Source organism: Anas platyrhynchos, chromosome 2 (genome assembly GCF_047663525.1).
Source record: "Anas platyrhynchos isolate ZD024472 breed Pekin duck chromosome 2, IASCAAS_PekinDuck_T2T, whole genome shotgun sequence".
NCBI lineage: Eukaryota > Metazoa > Chordata > Aves > Anseriformes > Anatidae > Anas > Anas platyrhynchos.
The window spans coordinates 142,485,570-142,501,613 of NC_092588.1; the positions used below are offsets into that span (position 1 = coordinate 142,485,570).

Below are 16,044 nucleotides of genomic sequence, written 5' to 3' on the forward strand. Positions count from 1 at the left end.
CGTCTGCAGCTCATCAGCTCTGCCTCAGCCAGGCCCTTCCCCCAAATCCCGTATATGCTAGACAATCAACTAGAAGCAAATCCTTCATTTCCATCAATAATATTCCCCTGACCAGTCCTGAATAGGCTTGATAGCAAATTAGCATCTCTATGGGCCGAGACCAATTTAGCCAATCTGCCCGTGGCCTTGCAGATTCGCTTTCAGCTGAAAGTTGCTCCTAATCCTGGGGAAGGACTGGAAGAAGAAGAGTTGCGATTTTTCTCATCATCTTCTCTTTGGGGGAAGGTAGAGGGAGAAGAATTCTTCATTAGTGAGAGAAATTCATTCCAAAGGAGAGTTTAGGGGACAAGCATATATTGGATGTACTCACAACAGTGGTCGAAACTTCGGAGTCTTGATAATAAAAAATATGCAAGATGAGTACGTACATCAACATTTCTAGAAAATGTGTTCACTTTTCTCAGATTCAGGTTATCAGGTCCCAGCCCCTCCTGACCTGTATACATGGCACAGAACTGTGTCTCTGAGATTAAGCCCTCAGTAACTACCTTACTCTCATAAATGATTTTACCTCAGCTGAGACAAATCCGCGAGATGTGACGTTCACAATACCCTGACATAGACTTCAGTAGGGCAGAAGCAGCTTACAAAAAACACACTAGGATCGCCCTTACAGAAAATAACTTTAAAAAAAAACAATTGAGGAATTCCATTTTAATCCAGGCTGCGAACATCGTAGCAAGAAACTAATCTATCCAACGGGAGAGGGATTCACAAAGCAGGGCCGGCTCTGACAGATGGAGCCCAGGCAGATATGTGCCAGCTGCTCTAGCAGTGCTTTCTGCCCAGCGCTGCAAGCAGTGCTCGGGCTGGCTCTGGACTAAACCACTCCCCCTTATTTAAAAAAAAAGGGAGAAATATATATATATAGCATTAAAAGCACAATTTTCAGTTCTCCTGCCAAATCCAAGAGAGATGTCATAGTAAACACGCGTGTTGGCAAAACACATTGTTAATATTTCACTAGTTAGTGGCTGTGTGTACAACAAAAATAGCACAGCAGTGAGCCAAATGACAGAGGTAGCCGTGCCCAAGCGTCATTTTCACACAACCCTTGTACAATAGATAGGGCTTCAGGACCGCATATGCAGCAAGCTTAACAAATTTTGTCTACTGGGTCTTATTTCTGTGTTTTACATGCTGCAGACAACAAGCTCCAGGGCAGAAACTGCATCTTCCATGCCTGTAAAGCACTGCACGGCATTAGTGCTCGCAGGTGCTTCCAGATTATGCTCCTGACTTCCCTGCAGTGCCTGTGATTTGCCTTATGACATCCCATCATTACACACACAAATTCCTTTAGAGCTAACCAAGCCGGCTCTGACACCAGAGACATCAACCACGGCTCTACACACAGACTGCCAGCCAGGACGAGGAGCCTTGGTGCTTCCACAGCAATCTTCCCTCTGTAATGCCAAGAGAGCTACCCAAGGCTTTGGGGAGCATGCTTATTTTGGCATGCTAAGCAACAGATAATGGGGAATTAGAGACCTTGTGTTCCATTTGTTTCCTTATAGACTGTCTCTCAAATATTGATCTTTTGTTTTCTGGTTGTAATGGGGCTTGAAATTAAAATGGCTCTCTGTTGACTTTGCTTAAGTGCCAGCATCCACCCACAAGTTTTAGCTCCTCTAGCAGAGACAGGCTCGCTGGCAAGCCAGAGACCCAGAGGAAACTACAGGTAAAGAACTGCTCCTGGTGTAGGTTGGTTTTGGGATTTTTGGTGGGAATATGAGGGAGACACTTTAGTATTCACGAGTTACCTTAACCTCCTCTTTCTAATAAGAGTGGCAGCAACACAGACCCGAACTGGAGTGAGTTGTCCAAACCAGGGGAATTTTTACGTCGTGCAAGCCTCTGAATCAAGGCAGCTCCGAGCATCAGTCCAGGGGCAAAGTTCTTTAGTTCACGTCACACAAAAAGTCACTTTTAAAAATAACAATCATGATTTCTTCCAGGGATTTTATTTACCTCTTTCAGTTTACTTTCAAGTAATGGTGGGTGCTCAGGCAGTTAAAAAATTTTAATCTCAGTTTTGACAAATTAGACTGAAGAAGTAAGCCTAGAATATCACAACAAATCTATACCTGAAGACAAGCAACGTCCTAAAACTCAACAACCTTCTACAAGAAAGCTTCCAATACCACCTTTTCTTTCCAGATCCTCGTTTTCCAGCCCTCCCTACCTCCAGGCAAAGGCCTGGAAGCACACCAGACCGCCTTGAGCAAGCAAGGTTAAGACAACAAGATTTAGCATCAAGGGTCAAATAACAGCACGGCCTCACCATGTTCAGGTAGCACAGATTGTGTGTCAACATCGCTCCGAACTCATACACCAGGGTACCTCAACAGCTGTTTGAGGGATAGCTGCATACAAGGCATAGCACCTGCAGAAGCATTAGGTAAAAGCAAGGCAGCTTGAAGCTATGCTCTACCCTGCTCAGCTCCAGGAAGAACCCCAGCGTGCCGAAACACAGAGCCAGGAGTCAGCCAGGCCTTCAAATACCGGCTGTTAAAGTGCCCCTACTTCAGGAAGAGCTGGTATGTTGCAGAAAGTCACTGAAAAACAACCTCCGTGACTGTAAAATCTGGGCAGCTGCTGCGAAGGCAGCCTACAGCCACCACCATATTTTTGAAACAAAGAAGAAAGCCATGACCATTACAGGGTCAAGTTCTCTTTGCAAACTTTGTAGTACTACATGCTCATTTAGGTCTTTTCCAGCCTGAGAAGATATTAAAAATAGCAGGCATCTCTCTAACCATGGTCAACGTTCAGCTGGGCTTGTGGCCTACAGATGTTTTTAAGTTTAAGTTCAGACTTTCTCTTCCCGAGATGCTTCTTCTCTCAGAGAGATTAGGAGCATGCCCAAAACCAACATTCAACACATTTTGGAGGTTAGGAAAAAAAAAAGGAAAGAAAACCTGAATGCAGTAACAATGACTCTCAGATCTAAGGGGCTCTTTAGATACCTCTTGGTTACGGCACTACAGAAGTGAGCCTACCTGGCACAGAGCTGCTGCTGATCACTCAACGTTTTGAGAAACTGGCACCCTCCCGCCAGCAGGCAGTCATCTGAGGGCTCACACATCTGATACAACCCCCTTAGACCAGAAACCAGCAGATCCTCCCAGTTCTGCAGTAGCTTGCTTCCCAGCATAACACATCCCCTCATAACACACAGGTCCTACAGTGATCTCATGGTGATAAAGTAGTGGACTGCAATATGAGGACTGATTTTTTATTTTTTTTATTTAGCAAGAACTTAATGTGCAAGTGGAAAAAAAAAATCCCATAAACAGCTGTTAATATTCCTTCAGCTTCTGTGCAGCCTGAGCCTGGCTGTGCACTTTTTATCTGATAGCACTTGTAAGCACATTACATCCAGCCTCTATTGGAAGAATCATTTCCTATAAACATTAAAATTTGAGTCTACAGTTAGCAGCAGCATTCCAAACCCTTACATATGTAAGCTCATTTGAACACTGGGGTGTTTCAATTGCAGCAAGCAGGAATTTAACTTGTCAAAAAACACACAACAGAACAAAACAGATGGCTCAGGAGAACAGAGAGGAGGAGAGAGGAATGGAGAGCCGGGAGTATGCCACAATTTCTTTCCCAAGAAAAAAGTGAATAGGCCAGCACGTAACTATGAAATAAAAGTGAATGTGGTCATCTTCACATCCAGCAACGTAGAAAACTTAGAAAAAACAACAGGAGACAGAAAGTAAGCTCTTCAATAGGACATAAAATACCAACATCAGGCGAGGTACACAGAGGAACATCGGCCACAGCCGCCCTGCCGCAACCTGAGGAGGAAGCACTCCAAGCAAGTCCTGTGCCTCTCCGATCTGCTGGCAAGGCTTCGCAGGGATCTTATCTCCTGGTAGCTAACTGTGATGTGAGCAAACACAAGCAAGGCCAGGGCTGAGACAATTGCATTTCGTAAGCCCTGTTTGAAACTGGTTAATTTAAAACAGTAAGCAGAAAAAAAAAAAAGTTGTGCGCTATAAACGTGCACTAAAATTTACCTAAGAATTCACAGTATTTACATGCAGATGAAATGCTGCATAAATAGGGGGATAGAAGAAAGACTTTTATAAAATACAGCTTACACACGGAAGATAAGTCCAAAGCAAAGCTAAGATACACCTACAGAAAAGCTGGAGACGGCTCCTTTTACCACCTCCCCTCCCAACCTGAGAGCAGGTTAGCTCTTAGAAGAACTGCTTTTCAGCTTCCCACCTTGTCAATCTTGAAAGGAAATTGAAAAACACTTCTGTTTTCCTAACCACAATAGGATAATTTTCTTATCAATCCGAACGGCCACATCTTTGCACCCATTACACTTAATGGTGCATTTTTCTTCACTTGCGCAGCGGTTAGTTTGCATTTAGTCATTTTCTGAGGAGGCAAGAAGCTAAATGAGTATCTCCTGCTCATTATTTATGCTCTCTATTTGCATAGCTCCTTCGTAACTGCTCCATTAAACACCTCTTTCCCTCCAAGGCCGATTTCCAGAAGCCTCCAGCCTCCCGAGGCAGCCGGGCTTGACACAACACGGCCTTCCCCACATGCAGTCCCCCGGGCCAAGGACGCCGTACAGCCACGACGTACCTGCTTCAGTTCACACCCCCCCACTCCCACCAGTGGGGATATAACCCCTTAAAGTCATCTAGGATGAAAATAAAGCTACCTTTCTAGCTATCTGAGGTAGGCAGCAAGGAACTAGGAGGGGTATTTGCTTTTAATGCTGTCTGCCATGTCGCAGCTCACAAGACGGAGTGGCTGAACAGGGGCCCACACCGAAAGGGGTTACGCGTGCTCCCATATTTTCCTTGTGTTTTATTCCTGTCAGAGCTGCTCAATCCCTTTCCAACCATTCCCATTTATTATTTTTCACCACAGATTGTTCTGTATCAACCCTTAAGCCTTCTCCCCAACGTGCTGAAGCTCCCCCACCTTCCTCATTCAGGACCAAAACCAGCAACTTTCCTCTCCCCGGCAGAGGAGCAGCAACTGGTTTGCTTGGCTCAGCCTCTCTCGGTCCCAGCAGACACCTCTCAGCCTCTGAGCCGTCGATATTCCCCGCGTCGTATTGACAGGAGCCGATTCCACAGGGCTAGTTCAAGGGCAGGAGGTTTCCAAAGAGGGACCGGGTGCCAGAAAGCTTTCCATTGATTGCTATTCTTCTCCAGCAGTTTAAGAGACACACTGCCAGAGAGGGATGTAATACACATCTAGAAATGACACAGCCACTTTTCAAGCAACACGAGACTTCTCACCGAGCGAGATGCATTGTACGAGCCCAAGCTTCAATTACAGCTATGGCAACAACAGTTTCCCCCAACGCTCAAAGCGAAAGACATCTTAAGAATTAGATAGAGAAAAAAAAAAAAACTGTTGCCATTTAAAACAGCATGTTCTTGCAAGGCTCCCAGACAAGTCTCAGGACTACTGCAGCAACCAGATCATCTCAGTGCTGTGAGAACATACGGTATGCTGCAGCAGGAAACACACCCACGGTATTTCAGAGAGCCCTTCCAGAGCCAAGCACTTCCAAACCAGACACACATTTTTATCTAATGCAGCTGAAGCCAGGAGTTTGCATCACAGAAACAACAGCTCCTCCCAGAGATTTAGAAATCCTGCAAGTCAGCCAGAAACTCAAAAGCCGATTTCCAGCCAGGTCTCCAAGGATCTTGCCAACCTAAGTGCATTGATCCATCATACCTCTATTTGTTAGCCTGATACTCCCTGGGCCTTGGTTGAAGCATCATCCAAGCCACTCGCCACAAGGACTCACGGGGGAACCCCGGAGGCTGTAATCCTTTTTATAAAAACCCTTCAGGATTAGGTCCAACCCCGCTTTATCAATACAAACCTACTAATGTGTGTTAGAAGAATACCACCCCCGATATCACTGGCTTTCCCTCGGTGTTCCAGGATCCAAAGCCTCCAACCAGAGAGGTTTTAAGTCCTCTCCACCTTTTGGTCTCACAATAACAAAGGGACCAGCTTCCTAAACAAGGCAGATTTCTTACAAATGAAAGGCCTGGCTGTATATATTTGAGAGGCCCCCTAAGAGGTTTCCTAGTAGACAGAATCACAGAAGTCTCAGTGCTCACAGCATCTCTCTCCTGAGCTGCCTTGTGTTTCTCTGTACTCTGCTCATCCTCGCATCCCCAGGTGGCTACAGACCACTTCAGAGCCAAAGCTTTAGCCCAAACTTCATGCCAATCAAGATAATCTAAAAGAGAAATGTATATAAATGCCTTCAGTAGCTGCAGTTTGATGAGATAAGCTAGTATTCAAACCCATGCTGCTGGAAGCTGTTTGTCTGAAAGGCATCATGAAAAACAGCCGCATAATTTAAACTGTAACAGTAAAATACACAATTAAATAATAGAAAGATTAATTACAAGAAACAGGCAAGGGAGAAGAGGTTTTCAGATGAGAGCTGAAATGAGACCGAAAGTCAATGAGGTAGAGAGCAAGCGCGAGAGAAACCGTCTGTTTCAGAGGCAGAAGCTGTGATGAGAACACTTGGCATTAACGGCAGCGAAACAGAAAGTCCACAGCACTTGGCAGCAGGAGCAGAGTCAGACAACAGATCTAGGAAACAGCCTGCAGCAAACAGACCAGAGACTTTAACGGGGAGAGAAAAAAAAATCAGCAAATTCATATTAAGATCAGAGCCTAGCAGAAGCACCTGGAAAGAAAGAAATATTGTCACCGGTAACTTTTAGCAATGCCCTAGTGACTAACGCGACTTGCTGTGGGGATGTGTGGAGACAAGCCGTGGCATGGCAATAGCAACCATGTCGACATTATTGCAGTAGTCTGATGCAACTGCCTGGACAGCTCGTCCTTCTCTTGTCTCAGGCGTTTTCTTATCTCAGGCTCCAGAAATCGTGGAATTGTTGCACTGGGCCCACGGTTCAAGTATTCATTTGCAGCACACCTGCTAGGATAAAGTCAAGCAAGATGCTCAACTGACAATGATTGCCACAGGACAAATACTGGTTGGCAGATTTGCTGACCCACCCCCCCGCAGTACAAGGAGATGAGATGATGAAAGTGAAGATATGCATCTTGTGAAAGATTAGCTGGAGAGAAAAAAAACACACACACTTGCCTGATAAAGTATAACTTAGAAAAAGCATTATCTTGTGAAATACCAGCATAAAAGTAGCCAGAAGAGTTGACACATCAGGTTTTTTCCCCAAGGAAATCAAAGTATTGTTACAATTCAAGTAACAAACAGGCCATTTTTCCTTGGAACTATAACTTGAGACTACCCCATAAGAACATTTCATTCAACTCTACAGATATCAAATCAGCATCTGCTTTAGTAAGCCTCCTCTATCCAAGTACCAAGAAAACTTCCTGCTTTCTTAAGAAAAGTCCTAATAGCACATTTTACTCCTAGCTGTCTCAGAGGTTACAATTAAATTAGGAAAGCAGTTCTAAGTCTCTTCTCCACGAGTTCTTTAACTGCTCAACACCACGCTGCCAGAGCCTCCTTGCACACGAAGCAGCACGCCTGCTCTTCAACTTCTGCTGTTCGAGGAGTACGCGTAGTTAGTGGCTTGGGGCTTTTTGGAGAAGGAGGAAGGAAGAGGGAGGGAAGACACAGTGTCACAAATATATCTGCTATCTTAACGTAAGACCTAGTGAAGGCAAGTAATGCGCATGCAAAAACCAAAGCATAAGGTGAGCAACAGCCCCTCTTGGGGCAACAGTTATGTCCTAGCCCCCAGAAGAGACCACCTTTACTCTTCTTTTAGCATATTCTACCATGTCAGAAGATGGCACATATCTCCTGCAGCAGCTGTGACGTGACTATCGGAGGAGAAGGCCAAACCAGCAGAAGTTTTGATTTTCAGATCCTTTTTCTGTTTGCCAGACCCAGCAGTTACTAATGGAAAACGTTTTATCTGGAATCTCAAAAAAAAAATGTTATTAAAAATAAAGTCACCGTGTAAATGGTCGATCTTTTTCAGAGTAAAACTAATCTGTTCTGTGTGCTTAACTGACAGGTTGGCTAGCAATTTCATCTCCCGTTAATACAGAGTGCTGAATTGTACAAGTTCTATCTCAAAATGTTGCCCTCGCATTTCTTAGTGGAAATTCTCTTGCAGGAGGTCCCCCCCTCTTTATAAAACATCTGCATCCTAATAAGAAATCTACTCTCTGCAAGGAAGCCTTCTTACATGGCTGCTAACAGCATTAAGGGCTTGCATAAGCAATGAGTAACAGCATTTGCATAGCACCAAGCAGAGGTGGCGCTTACATTCTTATTAACCATCGAAAAAAAAATGCATTCCCTCTAACACCGGGAAGAGAAGCTTTGAGTTCTGCTTTCGGCAATACCTGGATTCCTCAGAGAACCCACCTGGCAGAAGCTCTCTATTTTTATTTTGCTACCAGGCACAAAGCAGATGAAATGTCTGAGGCAGAAGGGGGCCTGCCAGGCTGGAGGCGAAGGGGGAAAGGCACGGGCAGATGCCACCTTGCTTACAGGAGCGCACCGGGACCTATTCCACACAGAGCCCTGGTTTTGGCTTCCGAGTGCCCCATTCAAGTTTTGAGCTGCAAGGGGCTGTTTGTACAACCCCTGTGAGACACCACGTCTGTCTGTCTGTAGCTGCTGCCCTGCCGGCGAGGTCAGGAAGAGGGAGGAACCGTGCTGAGGCACCCTATCTACCACTACAAACGCGGCAGTTACTTCCCTTTTCTGCGGGGTGGAGGGAAGGGAGGATCCCTGGGACCGAGCCCACCCGTCTCCGACACCGGTGCTCGGATTTGGCAGGCGAGGGGAAAGGAACGGCCTCACACTAACACCAGTGCTAAGGGGAGCAAGGAGGCTGCACCTCGTAGCCAGCCCGCTCGATAATTACAAACAAGCCTGGGCACTGAGTAACTGGGGGCCCACGAGTCCTTTCCTACTGGGTAACAACAAATAAAAACCACATCACAGCCCTTCGACTCCCAGTCACTAATTAAGGACTGAGTGCTGGCACTGAGAGGGATAAGACACCCCCTTATCCCTCAAGGATGTGTCACTACATCGGCGCTGACGCTGCCTGCACAGCTACCACCCCGCTGCTCTGCGGATAAATAAGATTTCAGAGCTGCCAAACACAGGCTGCTTTCACTACAGGGAAAGAAGAGCGACATCTTCTAGATCCTCTGCCAAGACAGCAGTGCCCACCAGCAGCCAGGCAGCGCCGGGAGCACCACGTAACTGCTGAAGTTTACGGGACTGAAAAATCAGCATCCAAAGCTTCTCGTAAGAACAGATAAGCAACGCTCCGAAAGGAATTGCTCCTAATGAATTCAATGACAGTTTCAGGCGTGCGTTTTCCCAAGGGATTCATTCATTGCTCTGTCTCAGGACACTGCGTCCCTGTTTCTGGAAATCCGCACTTTCTGCTGTGCTGTAGCGTAACGGAGGCCATCCGGGAGGCACTGCACTTCCCAACAATCGGGGTCTGTTCCCAAATCTGACAGCACGTCCCTACACGACCTTCCAGGAGTTGGTTATGAACTCTACGCCTCTATTTATGCTTCTGAGAAATGAAGACAGTTTGAAATACTACACAAAGACATTGGGAAGTTGAATCGTACTGCTTCAAAGGTTGGTTTTTGTTGTTAAACTTAGACCAGCAGCACAGATTAATGGGAACTTTGCCCTCGGAGGCGCAACACTTCCTATTTGTACACAGCCCGTCCCTCCGCTCTTATCTTCCCTTACATGTGATCCACTTCACAACCCGTCCTGAAGGCCCAACCATTTTCACTTTACCATGAGTTACTGACCGCACCGAGCCCCCAGAGCTCTGGAGGAACAGAAATATCAGACAATTGCTCCTCTTACAGGTTCTCTCTTCCTTGCAACAACTCCACGTGCCTGGTGCAGCACGAAGATCACGCCTAATGTACACCCACCACAGACGACCTGCGAGCATCTTCGTTCCAGCACAGGAGCAGGAGGAAGGGAGCAGCACGAAGTGCAGGATGCAGTACTCACCTCACACACTGAAATTAATGCAAACATTTCAGATTTGGAAAAGCTGATTTCCTCTCAACCGCGTCTTCTGGACACAAAACAGACGTACGCTACTTTAGGATCCATTTCCTGTATGCACAGGGCAACCGCTTGGCCATGTAATGAAGTTGTTCTCCTGCCTTCTTGCTGTTTCCAAGCTCAACATGCAGCTGTATTTTCCAAAACAAAGACAACACGCTGGCGCAGAAGACCCATAACCCAAAGCCACCAACCCGTACCCGAATGACTAGAAAACAAAACACACACACCTACAAGCAAACAGTGCTTTTAACCAAAACATTTGCTGTTAGCATAAAACGACCTTAAAAGGGAACAGTGTTTCAAGTATAAGCGAACATTTTTTCTTAATTAATAGAAAGAGTACGATTTAAACCTACAAGGGATAGCGGATGACACGTCCATATTTTATCTTACAGAAAGAGGGCTGGCTTCATTTGCTTTTTCCTGTAAAGCATTCCAAATTCAGCAAGGAAACCAGAAAAAAAATAGCCCTTATTTACTCTCTTGATACAAACCAATTAACCTATGAACATAAAAGCACGTAAGTTCCCACAGCACGTAAAAGATTTGTATTAGGGACAATTTAAGAAGTTTATCCTTTTAAAGCAGGCCATTTCCTGCATCAGACATCCTGAGTGAGCCGCTCGCTTTGCACTGTGCTAAGCTACGCTACGTTCCACACCCCAGGCATGAAACCGAGTGTCAGAGTTGTTACCAGCATTTAAGGAAAAAAAAAAACACGACAGAAGAAGTTACTTCCCTTCCCCGATGTCCTATCTACTGTAGAGGAAGCACGGAACATTCAACTGACTGAGCAGAAAGGATCCTTATACGCAAACTGGAAGATCACATCAGCACTTGTGAAACTTCTTGCATGCAGCATTTCCCCTCCACAAGACGCATCCATTTCTCTACCAGCTGGAAAGAGACTTTTAATTTTTTTGTAATAGCCAACCTGAAATCTGTCTCTGCTTTTGTCTGTGTCACCCAGAACACCTTGTTAACTCTCCATTCAGTTTCCACATACCGGTTGGAGGCTACAGAAGGAAATAACATGACAACAAAAACGCACACGTTTGGGCAACACGGTACTTACTTCCTTAATACGCCTTTCACTTAGTTTATTTTCCACAGCTGCTGAGTCTACCCACTGGAGACCACCAAGAGCAGAACTGACACGAACAGTACGTATTCCGAGCTATTCGTTTAGAGGGTCTCAGTAACGTTAAAACCATATTTGAGCTTAAGAAAAATTCCAAGTGCATCAGAAGTAAAGAAACTGGTGACAACTGATGATTATGCACAGGCAGATTCAAGGCTATACAAGATAGCCAATTTCAACCGTAGGGGACAGTAGTAGGGGACGTTTTATAGGCAAGGCCTCCATGCTTGCATCAGCTGAAGTTATTCAAAAGGAAGTCATCAGCACGCTGACACTGGAGACGCTCATTTCCTGTGCCATTGCTAACACTCTTTAAGCTAGCTATTTAAAATGAATTCATTAAAAACTGAAAACAATTCAATTCAGCCTGAAAAGTGATTGGAGAATCTCTCCAGTAGCTCGTATTCTCAGCTGAAGAATCGTAATTAGAACCGCAAGTATTTTAACTCCATCTGTTATTTCTGTCTCGTGCTGATAAAGTTTTCATACTTTTCAGGATACTGATAATACAGTTCCTCACTACTATCTTCAGCTTTATGCTACACATTTTCAGATAAACTTTCACCATTCCACAAACCCCGAAAGGGCTAGTCTCAGATTTTATTCGCTGACAAGAGGATTTGGAGAAGGCTTTAAGCACTTCAACTTACATGTGTATGGCATCTTTTTTTTTTTTTTTTAAAAAAAAAAATGTTTATTTTATTTCCATTTTAAGATAGTTCTACCACTCTCCCCCCCATCGCTGATCTAACTCTATGTTATTATAAAAGTAAGGCTCCGTCACCAAGATAGCAGTTGGACCAGTATTCTAAAGAGCGCAAATATAAAATATTTTAAAAAACATCTAGAAAAATGTAACTTCTCTACCTTTAACAAAACTTACTTAAGGAGATGGAAAATGTACTTTCAGTTAAGTGTTCAATATTCAAAACCTGCTCTTAAAACTATTGAGTTGAAGTCTGATCTAAAAGCAAATAATCTACCTACTTGTCGCTGAAGCTTCTGACCAGAAACATAACAGACGTAAAGTATCTGGCTACAAATTAAATCCAGTAATGTACCTATAATTTCTTTTTGCCTTGTAGCCAAAGCCAAAATCCCCACTAATAGAATCACAACTTCCTTCGATTACTACTTCTACATTTGGTTTCTTTTCCCTTTTTCTGTCTCCCTCTCTTTCCCCGTGCTTCCCAAGACTGCCATCATACTGTGGCACTGCAGTGCTTTAAGAACTTATTTGCTTTGCTTCTGATTTTCCCCCCCCCCTTACTATCAGATAAAATCAGATTCTAGATAACCTGAATACATACGGTCTGGGGGGCAAATTGTGTTACCGCCTGGCACTCTGATATATTGGCAATTTGCCCTAGCAAGAAACTGCTTCCCACTTTTCCAAGAACAGTGATTTTCACCTTGAGAGGCCCAGATGCTGTCATCTTTCCTAAATGCTTTAGTAAAAGGATGCTTACTGTTGACAGCTAGAGTCACCATCAGGGAAGCAAGTTCCACTGAGGAGAGTATTTTCTTCTCCCCACCTTTTTTTTTGAGGGATTCCTAAAGACACTGAAGGCAAATTTTCTTCAAGAAATCAGCACAACTCTGAATTCTACCAGAACTATTCCTAGATTAAGTGATGGAGATAAAGATGATTTGTATGTATTCTAATATTATAAAATATTAGAGTTTGAATACAGCAATATCTTATGGGTGGGTGGGGATAACATGACTTACCTGTTAAAGCGAACAAAGAATAAAAAGCATGAAGGGGAGATTAACAAGAGTTTTGAATAAAGAGCCGAGTGCAGTTACTGTAATTTGTTAATATCACACTTGGAATAGTCAAACTTGTTCCACCTCCACGCCACAAGGCAGCACAGGTGGTGGTGCACAGTAACAGTCTTCCTACAGAGGGGCACATAGCCTTTCAGAGAAAACCCAAATTCAAAGCTATCCAAGCTCCAAGAGGCCAGATTGACTCAATTACATGCTACAGGCTCAGATACGAGGCACAGCCTCTTCATATCTACTTTAACACTCACAGAATGCTCAGATTCTCTGTTCCAGCCTTTTAAAATATTATTATTATAATAAAATGCTCCCTGACACATTGACCAGCTCAACCCTTCAGCGGCCCCACCATGGGCACCAGGGCCATGACCTGTTGGGCAGTCCAACTGGAGAGCAGGTGGCTTGGTACAAAGCACCAATTAAAAGAATAACACCCACCTCTGTCATTCAAACAAAACAAACAACAAAAAAGGACTTTTACTGATATCTCTGCGATTTTTACTGGGTTGAGTAAATGCACAAGGGATACATTTTTCAAAGCTACTGCCTTAAGTCCTTATTAGGAACTTTAGCTTCTTTCCAAAAGGGGTAAACACAGCTGTACGTGGATAACCGAACTGCAACAATCCCACATCCAGCTGACCTTGATACCCGAGGTGAAAATGAACTAACAATTTAAAAAAAAACAAAAAACAAACACTCCACCCCAAATGACTGGATGGGAACTAGCTTAAGTGCTGGTTTACTTTTTTCTTGATTTAAAAAAAAGGCAAGTTTTAGGACCCTGCAGAAAGTGATGTAACCGAAGAGTCTCTAACTTTCTGACATGGGGAAAAAGTCAGGAGCAGGAGACAGGTCAAAACTTGTGCCGCAATTACCATGCTCATGTATTTGTCATATTTCCCATGAGTAAAACCAAATGAACCTCGCCTCTCAGAAGCATTTGTATCAGCAGCTTTCTTTGGGTGGAGCAAACAACTCGGAAGAGTAAATACACATTAACTCATATTACCTCACATACCAAAATTAAAGGAAAAAAAAGCCTTAAAAATATGGCTTCTTCATGCAGTTTTAACCCAAGTACCAGAATTAGCTCATTAAAAAAAAAAAAAAAGGACTTCACAACACATTATTAAAGCTTTATTTTCAAATTTGCTGCTCCATGATTACAAGTAGTAAGGCAGCTCAGCAGCAACAACGGGGGCCAAAGGTTTTAATAACCTGTATTAAGGAGTCATCGCAGGTAGCCTAGCATTACGTTCAACAAGTTCACTGTACAGGCTGCCTAGCAAGGAGTTTGTTTGCTCTTCCCCTCCTGTTTTCTGTTCCTCAGGAAGGTTTAATCCGAGCATCTCTCGCTGGCTCTGTATCCACGCCATGGCTACACCTACAGACCTACACTGAGCGATGCGCGCTGCAAACCCTGCAAAAAGCCTTAACAGCATGAAGTAGCTTCACAATAAAAACCGACTGAAAGGCCAAGAAGGAAACCAGGGTTAAAAAGAAAAGGAGAAATCCACACCGAGCGGTATGGGCAACGGAGCCTCCTCCAGCATCTCGCTGCAGGATGTGGGAATCGCCGAGCCCCCGAGAGGCACCGATTGCCATTTTGAAACACCGCCCCCCGATAGTGCCCGGGCAGCTCCCTGCTCCGGCTTTTTAGGGCTGCGGCACACCGGGAGGGCTCCCGGGAGGAGGAGATGGGGCTCGGAGCCCCCCCGGCAGCCCCGTCAGGGGGCCGCTGATGGCGGCGGGGAGGCGGCGGCCGCCCGTGAGGCGCGGAGCCGCCCGCCCCGAGCAACCGCCGCCAACCGCCGAGGGGCGACCGGAGGCAGCGGGGGCCGGGCCGGCGGCACCGGGAGAGGCTCCGCCGCCCGCCCTCCGTGCCCAGAACGGGGAGGTCTCCGGGATGTGACTCATAATGAATAAATACAGAGCTGGGGAGGGGGGGGGGAGAGAGAGAGGAAAGGAAAGAAAAAAAAAAAAAAAAGACACACCCTCCGAGCCCGACTGACATAATACCCCCCCCTCCTCCCTTCCCCGCCGGAGCGCGGAGGGGGAGGGAAAGCCGGTGGCTCCTCGGTTGGGAAAGTTGAAAGAAAAGGCAAAGCCGGGGGAAAAGGGAGCGGGCGGGCGCCGCGGTGCCCCCGAGGCGGCTCCGGCCCCGCAGAGCCCAGCCCAGCCCCGGTGCCGCCGGGCGGGCGCTGCCCCGCCGCCCCTCACCTGGATGTAGTTGTTTTCGCAGTAGTCGGCGACCCGAGTGAGGTTCTGGTAGCTCTCGAGCAGAGCCCGCTTGCCAGAAGGGATTTCCTCCTCTAGTAACATCTGCAACTCTGCCATTTTCCACCCCTCCGCATCGCTTCCTCTTGCATTAAAGAGACAGCGGCAGCGCCGGGCTCGCAACCCGCCTGGTATTGTGGGATTCCTCCTCGCCTCGCTTTCGTGAGCTCTCGCTTTCCCCACCCATCCTTCCGAGGGAGGAAAAAAAAAAAAAAAAAGAAAAAAAAAGAAAAAAAAAAAAGCGCTTTGCAAAGCAAGCCGGGAGCTGTAGGCGCAGCTGCTCCTCGCCGGGCGCCTGCGCGGGGCGGGAGCGGCTCATGGCGGCCGGGCGCTGCCCCGGCGGGGAGGGCGGGTTGACATGGCGGCCGCGCGCTGTGGTGGCCGGTGGGGCGAGCGGGCAAGGGCGAGAGGGATCTCTTGTGTCTCCCCTTTGTCCCCCAATAAAAGTCCCTAAATAAAAGTCCCGCTCGCAGCCGTGTTGCCCTCAGGTAGCGTGGTCTCCTCAGGAGAAGGCAAAAGGATTCGTCAAGGGAAGCGCTGCCCCGGTTATCCGGCGAGCCGCCGCCTCCTGTCAGGCTAGGGGGAGAAATTTGGGAAATGACAGCAAATGGTGGCAGGAAATTGCTAAAACAATAGGAGCAGCGCAGCTAAGCCGCGTTCAGGCCAGTGGGGAGTCCCTGGC

The 16,044-nt window shown here is 46.1% G+C and overlaps 1 protein-coding gene across 16 annotated transcripts in view; it reads right to left on the reverse strand.

Moving 5' to 3' along the window:
- The window catches only part of ABI1 (abl interactor 1), a 76,667-nt gene extending 61,083 nt beyond the window's left edge, over nt 1-15,584 (reverse strand). For 6 of the 16 annotated variants that reach the window (XM_027450609.3, XM_072033720.1, XM_072033717.1 and 3 more), the window contains exon 1: nt 15,306-15,575. In XM_027450609.3, the coding sequence (XP_027306410.1) occupies nt 15,306-15,422 (117 nt within the window). In that variant the 5' untranslated portion in view covers nt 15,423-15,575. Of the gene's footprint in view, nt 1-15,305 lie in introns of all 16 variants that reach the window. The other 10 variants (XM_027450608.3, XM_027450603.3, XM_027450607.3 and 7 more) reach the window with 5 other exon arrangements.
- Between the last annotated feature and the right edge of the window lie 460 nt (nt 15,585-16,044).